Below are 8,547 nucleotides of genomic sequence, written 5' to 3'. Positions count from 1 at the left end.
ACGTGACATCCTCATAAATCTTCACAGGTTTATTATCTAGAATTACGTAGAATATTTTCATTACTTCTTTGATAAACGTTAGTTCGCTCACCGCTTCCGATAGAGCCACATACTCTGCATATATCGAAGCCTTTGTTACACACTTTTGTTTTCTTGACTTCCAAACAATTACATTTCCACATAATCTAATTAAATATCCAGATGTGGATTTCCTATCTAAGTGATCTCCTGCCCAATCAGCGTCTTCAAAACAACCTATCATTTCACAGTTTTCATTTCTTTTATAACATAATTTTGAATCTTTTGTCCGATCCAAATATTTCAATATTCGCCATGCATACTTAAAATATGTTTCGCTATAACAGTTCTGAAATCTGGTCGTGTAATTTACGCTATAACTTACATCTGGTCTTGTATTTGAACTTATATACAACAATGCACCAATTAAATTTCTCTATTTAATATCCTCTTCACTTATCTCAGCCTTTTCAATTTTTAAATTACTTTCCACATAGGTATACCGTACAGTTTGCTATTGTTTCGACCATTCGCGAGGAGACGCGCGCGAGAAAGCACGTCAACGGGAGTCGTAAATTCCCGTTACGATTGGATAATCGACGCCACGAAATGATCGATCCCCTGATTTCTGTTGCGATAATAGGGGTGGTTGAATTGACTTTACACTGAATTAACAGATATAAATAATGTTTATTCCAACAACTTCTTAACTACAAATGTACAATTAATTCGATTGATAGCTAGAGTAACAAGATGTTGTACGCGACGCACGCTTAGATGTTGAAGGTTCAAAAAATGTATAATGACTGACTTTCTGTAACGATGATGCAGCGGAGGATACTTGCAATGATAACTTCTCTGGTAATTGATTAATTTTCTGGATTGGTGTGGAAGGGCGGAGGAAGGGTGTTAACCGCCCCCGAGAGAAAGTTGCTAATGTGAAACATCGTACATGAGAAAAACGAACTTCTCCTATCTTTCCGTAATAAACAATAATCTTCAGACAGTGACTTAGTGCAGATGTTTGGTTCGGTCTGAAGGACCTTAGAAATTCCTAAGATTTATGATCGCCTCTTAAGACAATTGAAGGTACGCAGTGAAGGCGTGCGGACATCTGGTTGCCATCCTGCCAGCGGTGTGTGGCGTGGTCTAGGTAGAATGTTGCACGACGTAACAGCTATCTTGTAATTTTTTTGTATTTACATACTAGTGACTCAATGTATTTCGTTTAACTCAGTTTCATTTCATTTTTGGTATAATCATATTCTATGCTGATTCCAAGATATTCTTTTATCTCACAAAAATTTTCCATTTCAAATTTGTCGGTCAATAATTTCTTTACATTCTGCATTTTACAAATAGATAAACAAATAGATAAACAAATCACCCACGTATATTAGCAAACAAACAACATTCTCTCCCTGTCCATGAGTGTATGTTTATACAACTCTATGTTAATTTTCTTAAATGCTAATCTCCTTACATGCTTATGATAACATTCATATCAATCCCTCGGACTTTCTTTTAACCCATAAAACGCCTTTGCTGATTTATATACTCTATTCGTCCTGTCTACATATCCATTTGGTGATTTACATATATCTCCGGAGCTTACTTCGCCATTTAAAAATGCACTTTCTACATCCATTTGTTCAACGATTAGTCAGTCCATTTTGACAACAATATGCTAACAAAATTTTTAAAGTTTGATTACTCGCTACAGCTATCTGCTATCGTATAAATCCACTTTACATCTAGTACCTCTTTGCCTTTTACATTTTCTACTCATTCCCAAGTTTTATCTTTATAAAGACATTCTATTTCCTTGCCCATAGCCTGTTTCCAATTTTCACGATTTTCGCTATAGATCGCCCCCTCAAATGAACAAAGGATATCTACTCTACAGTAATTTACATAAATCTCACTTCTGTTTTCTGGATATCTCACTGGGATTTTCTTATTACGTGTAGATCTCCTAGAAATCTTCAAGTTTTCGGGATTACTATAATTTTCGTCTTCTTTACTTTCTAAATTTTCTTTATTCGCGTTTTCTAATAAATCATTATCTTCAATGTCATCGTTATCTTCATCGAATGAATTTTCCTCAAGGCCGATATATTTTGTACCTATTTCTACGACCTCTACATGTCTATTATTAGGTGGAAAAGTAATAGTTGCTAGACTCTATAGCCTTGTGACGGCACTCGACGACGGAACTTTCCGATGGCTTCACGACACAAAGCGCTATACCATCAAAGCGTAAGGCCGACATGCCTAATGTACCATCTATATCCGTACGGTTCTTTCCCCGAATATTTGGAAAAATGCATACCTGGCAACTGTCGCGAATATCTAACAAACTCGTGCGTAGTGGGGATATCGAGGGGCAACAAAGAAAAAGATCTGTTTGGTTTCGAACAAAAGATTCACTTGGTTTCGAACAGCAAAGTGCGAAGGGTCTAGCCTAACAACGAAGCAAACACATTCGACGATTCCAGCTGGCAACTTTCTCTAAAGGGCGGTTAGCATTCTTCTTCAACCACCAACATAGAAATTAACCAATTAACAGGAACGTCCATTTCCCTCACTTTCCGAGCGAAGGCTTTCTTCGACGAATCCGATGATCTCGTGTCCTTAGATACACCCCATCATAGTTGTTGCGTATTATCGACTAAAGAGCAACCGGTCAGGTCAATATCGCGTACCTCGAATGACTTAACGTTCAAGGTGGAGGAGATGGAATAACTCGAGTGTTAGATTTGGACGGCACTTTATTTGTATTCGTTGTAGCACTTAACCGAACTAAGTTGGGACTTTGTCGTCCTGTGTCTGTAGTCTTCGTTGCTTGTAGTTGAGCTAAGTTGGGACTCCGTCGTCCTGTGTCTGTGCCCTTCGTTGCTTGTAGTTGAATTCTCCCGTTCCTCCTGCCTGATTCTCTCCTCCCGCAGTTGGATTTCTTCTCCCCACCGTGCTCTTCCGGCTGGTCTTTTCCTGGGTTTTTCCTGGCCTCGAGTCATTACGTTTACCGCCCTGGGAGGACATGTAATTCGGAATTTCCTAACGAGAGGAATGGGCCTGTCCGTGTCATAAACGGATGGCCACTCAAATTCCGAATTACAACCCCGGGAGGACCGGTAATTCGGAATTTCCTAATGAGGGAAATGGGCCTGTCCGTGCTATAAATGGACGGCCACCTGAAATTCCGAACATACCGCCCCCTTGAAAGGTCCCGTTCAAAAGTTGCTGGTAGTGGTGTTTGGTTGGTTTGTATGTTTTTTTTCCTCAGCGTCGATTGATAAAGGTGCTATTTTATTGATCCCTCGTTTATATTCTCCGTTAACTGTGCGCACCGTAACTACTCGTGTGACCCCATCAGTTCCTGGGTGCAACTTTGTTATCCGGCCCATAGGCCACTGGAGTGGAGGAGTATTGTCTTCCTTTAGTATGACTAACATGCTCTCCTTGAATTCTGTGAGTTCCGGCTTATGCCAACCCTTTCCGACCATCAGATGATTTAGGTACTCTTTATGCCATCTGTTTCACAGATGCTGCCTCACTTGCTGTATCCGTTGTCATGAAGATAGTCGGCCAGGTTTTTGGATAGTAAGATCACGCTCGGAAATGCTAGTTGTTACATCACCTATCAGAAAGTGCCCGGGCGTTAAAGGGCTGAGGTCATCTGGATCCGATGATAGTGGTGTTAATGCCCTCGAGTTGAGGATATCTTCAATTTCGATCATGCACGTCGTTAATTCTTCATACGTGTAGTAACGTATGGATTCTTAGACTAAGGACAGGTAATGATGTTATATTTAGAGTTAAGTTTAGTTTAATAAGCAATAACAAGAGGACCGACTACAATATCGTCGTACGTCGATTCACACTCTGTGATCCCTCGACTCACACTGCGCCTCTCAACTAATTTTCTGGCCGTTGTAGCATTTCTTTTGTCTTTTGGTAGGCCCACCGCACACGTGTTCCGCAGACGCTCGTGGCCAAGGTCACGTAGGTCTTCTCTACGAAACTATGCACTTGAAAAGACCGAGGACACATTAATAGACTGACAGCGCCTGGGCTCTCGCGACATTGTCCATGGTTAACTTGATGTTTCTTATGCCCTTTTCTCCGATACTACATACGTGAAGAGCGTTTCCTTCATAATGCGCCCCAAGTGATGTTTAATTGCCTTTACTGCGGCTTCCCATAATCCTCCAAAGTCTGGTATGCGAGGTGGGATGAAATGCCACCTTACGTTATTGTTTAATAAGTAATTACGGAATGTTCCTTTCGGAATTGATGTCTGTAATGACTCTATGTAGTTCCCTGTTTGCCCCGGTAAAGGTAGTGCCATTATCACTATAGATGTCAGTACATTTTCCGCGCCTCGCGAAGAACCTTTTTAGAGCTCACTGACCACTTCTACGTGTACGGCCTTGGTGCTGAAACATACAAATATTGCTGCATAGGTCTTCAACCGTTTTGTGTTCCGACATTTTTTCTATTTGATGTAAAACGGACCACAATAGTCAATCCCTATAACCAGAAATGGCCTCGAGAATCTGACTCGATTTACTGGAAGTTGGCCTATAGGATATGTAAGGGTTCTGGTTTGCATTCTATGGCACAGAACGCATTTTCGAATTACTGACTTTACAGCTACTCTTCCGTTGACTGGCCAGAATGTTTGTCTCACTGCGTGTAGTGTGCCTTGAACGCCGCTGTGACTCTGGTTTATGTGCGCTTCGCGAATAATTAAATCTGTGACATGATGATATTGTGGTAATACGGCCGGGTGTTTCTGCTCATATTGCAGCTCTGACTGTGCTAATCTGCCCCCCCACTCTTATTATTCCTTCTGCGTCCATGAATGGGTTTAAAGCAATTAATTGGTTTGTCTTGCTTGCTGTTGCGTTAGCGACTAAGTCCTGTATTTCGTTCGAGAATGCCATTTTTTGAAGCATGCCTATGATTCTTTTGCTTGCGTGCTGTAGTTTTTCTACAGTTAGGTCTCCCCTGCGTTTTGATTGCTGTCTCGTGTTGTTAGAAAATCTGGGACAATAGGCAATGACTCGTTTGAGTAGTGGGAGTGAGGAAAATCTGTCCAGTATCTGACTTTGGGTTGCTATAGTTGTTTCTAACGTTGTAACCTTTCGTTTCTCCGGTACTTCTATCGGCTATAATTCATCAGTAGGCCATGTGGTTTCGGCTTGAGTTAACCAATGCGAACCACGATATAACATATTATGGTTTACAAGGTCTTCCATGTTCCCTCTTCGAGATAAGATGTCCGCCGCATTGTCGCTTGATGGTACATGTCGCCACTGAGTTACGTTACTGCTTTGAAGAATTTCGGTGACCCTATTTGCAACAAATGGTTTAAGCGAGTGAGGTGGAGTGTTTATCCCATGTAATACTATTGTTGAATCTGACCAAAAGATGCTTGGTTGAACTGCCAGATGTAAAGCTTTGGTGACGCTGCTGAATATCTGGATGAGCAACACTGCCAATCTGGGTAAGGATTGCGTTTTCAGCGGCGCTACTCTGGACTTTGAGCATAATAAATGGCTCCAATGCTTGTCTTGGAGGTCTGTGCTATGAAAATAAATGCATGCTCCGTATGCTCGCTCACTGGCATCGGCGAATCCGTGTAGTTGTAACCTGATACTGTTCTCTATAGTGACCCGTCTAAGAATGGTAACTTGATGAATTTTCCGTAGCTGCTCTTGGAATTTTACCCATGCTACCCGAATGTTGTGTGGTACAGCATCGTCCCAAGCTACTTGACATTAACACAACTCTTGCAATATCAATTTTGCCTGGACTATTACCGGTCCTAGTAAACCTAATGGGTCGAATAGTTGAGATACTCTCGAGAGTATTGTCCGTTTTGTTATCTTGTGCACCTTTGCTTCTTGTTTTAAGGAATAGCCTAGAGTATCTTGCGTAGCTTTCCACTGTAGTCCCAAAGCCTTCTTGCTGTCTTTGTCATCTAGCAAGAGGTGTTCCGAAGCATCTGATGTCATGCATATAGACTCTATTAAATTTGGTTCGTTTGATACCCACTGTCTGAGCTCGAATCCTCCTTTCATGGTTATGTTAATGAGTTCATCCCGTAGCAATGTTGCCTTCTCGAGAGTGGTTTGCCCGGTTAACAGATCGTCGACATAAAAATCCCGTTTCAATGCCCGTGCCCCTATCGGATAAGTCTGTTCTTCGTCTTGTGCTAGCTGCTGTAGTGTACGTATTGCCACGTATGGTGCGGATGCGGTACCGTATGTCACTGTATTTAGTTGGTATGTTTTTATTGGGTCGTTTATGTTTTCCCTCCAAAGAATTTTATGATACCTCCGATCCTCCGGGTGAATGTTTATTTGCCGGTACATTTTCGCTATATCGGCAGCGAATACGTACTTGTATGTCCGGAATCTTATAGTCAAGGCGAATAAATCGTCTTGGATGGTAGGGCCTATTATTAACAAATCATTTAATGATTTTCCTGATGATGATAGGGCAGAAGCATCGAAGACGACGCGCACCTTCGGGACACTGTCCGCCTTGATGACTGCGTGATGAGATACATAACAGCCATCCCCCAGATAATTCGGAATCTCAAACATGTGACCCAACTGTTTATATTCGCTCAAAAATTCTTGGTATTGTGCTCCGTATGTAGGTTTCTTACGGAGCGAACGCGCTAATGAAAGAAACCTCTTTAGAGCTAACCCGTATGTGTCACCTAGCTGAGAGCTCTTGGTTTTAAATGGCAAGCGGACATTGTATCGTCTAGTTGACTCTCGAGTGGTGTGAGTCGTATAATGCATTTCACAGGCTTGTTCCTCTGGAGATAAAATTTTATTTGAGGAGACCTCTTCCACGTTCCAGAATTTGTTCACTTCTTCGTGAAGAGCCTTCAGTGTCGCATTGCAAGTTGCTTTGGATGGTTGCTTCCTTGTGCCTGTATCGCCCGTGACGATCCAACCTAATGCTGTATTTCGCAACTGCATGTTTTTGTCTGATAAATCGAGTCTTCCTTCGTGAAGGAGGTCCCAAAAGAGTTGTGCTCCAATGAGACCGTCTACTTCAACCGTCTACCACTACCTCGGTGGAACTGTGGATCGGCTAATGGAATTTCGCCTGGTATCTCTAAATCGTTTCTATCAATAATTTCTGATGGCACTGCTTGCGAGACGTTGTCGACAAGCAGAAATGTTAAGTCTGCTGTGTAGTCGCTAATTCGTGAATGAACCTTGGTTCGAGTCATTCGACTGATGTGCGAAGTCCTATGGTTCGCACCACAGGGAGGTACATTGACTCGTTTAGTGGGTAACGCTAGTCGCTTACATGCATCGGTTGTCAGGAAATGTGCCTGGGAGCAGGAGTCCAGTAGGACTCTGCATTTTTGCGGTTTCCCAGTTTGATCATTGATATTTATGACCGCTGTGGATAAAATGATATCCGGTAACATACCTGGTAAGCGACATGCTAAATCAATCTGTATGGCTGTCTTGAGTTCTCTCTATCAGCATGTAGAAGAGTGTGATGTTTTTTACGACATACTATGCAGTTCCACAAGGTACAGTCGTCCGCAGAATGATTGTCCCGCAGACAGTTGAAACAGAGATTTTTGTCTCTGACGTGTTTTATTCTCTCCGGAACTGACAGTAATCCGAACTTTTTAGACTTCCGCACTACGTGAGGTCCGTTACAAAAGTTGCAAACGCTTGGGGGCTGGGCGAGATAGGTCTGGTTCGGCGTTATCTTACGTACATTGTCTTGGCTCTTAACACGTGTACTATACGTGCGGGTTGTAGGGCGTGGTTGCGCATGATGTGTAAAATTCATCGGTTCTAAGGCATTGGCGCGACTGTGCAAAAACTGGAATAATTCTCCTACGGTGGGAAAAGGTTTGTCATCTATTCATTCCTTCCATCGTGGCTGTGTATCGGTACCTAGTTTGGACGTAAACAAATATAATAATACTGTATCCGCTGTGGGCTGATTGAGTGCTTGCAACGCCTTATAGTGCGTTTCTAGTCTGTTAACATAAGTTTTTATGCCCTGATGCGATGGACGTTGTAGAGGTGATACCTCGAACAATGCCTTTAAATGATTGTATACGATCTTGGCAGGCTGGTTATATAGTCTCTCTAAAATTTCCCAGGCGACCGGATAATTACGAACTGTATTTGACGACGATGCTACTGCGTCAGCCGCTTCCTGCGTTAGGCAAAAGCGGAGATATATTAATTTCTTACAGGCATCGATTTGGGAATTATCGTGAACCGTGCAACGGAATTGATCCGCGAACCCGGGCCAATTTTCGTAGGCTCCTGAAAATGTAGGTATTTGAATTTTGGGTAAAGCAGCTTCATTCGCGATTAGATCTGCATATGATGTGCTCGGTGTGTTCATCATATTTCTGTCAGTTGGTTGTCTGTTCTGTCTCGTAACTCTCTCAACTAAGTCCGCAATGTCTGCTTTGCATCGCAAGAATGTATACCTTATGGCCATGCGTTCACTTCGTGCTTG

The 8,547-nt window shown here is 42.3% G+C and overlaps 1 protein-coding gene across 1 annotated transcript; it reads right to left on the bottom strand.

Moving 5' to 3' along the window:
- Positions 1-4,544: 4,544 nt before the first annotated feature.
- Positions 4,545-7,022, bottom strand: LOC126875131 (uncharacterized). The gene is made up of 5 exons (XM_050637854.1): positions 5,861-7,022; positions 5,271-5,794; positions 4,919-5,192; positions 4,712-4,842; positions 4,545-4,634 (listed from the first exon to the last, which is right to left on the bottom strand). The coding sequence occupies exons 1-5, from the start codon at positions 7,020-7,022 to the stop codon at positions 4,545-4,547; spliced, it is 2,181 nt and encodes a 726-aa protein (XP_050493811.1).
- Between the last annotated feature and the right edge of the window lie 1,525 nt (positions 7,023-8,547).

Source organism: Bombus huntii, chromosome 17, assembly GCF_024542735.1.
Source record: "Bombus huntii isolate Logan2020A chromosome 17, iyBomHunt1.1, whole genome shotgun sequence".
Lineage (NCBI taxonomy): Eukaryota > Metazoa > Arthropoda > Insecta > Hymenoptera > Apidae > Bombus > Bombus huntii.
The sequence above is the reverse complement of the archived record's forward strand: the minus strand, read 5'-3'. Positions and strand labels throughout refer to the sequence as shown.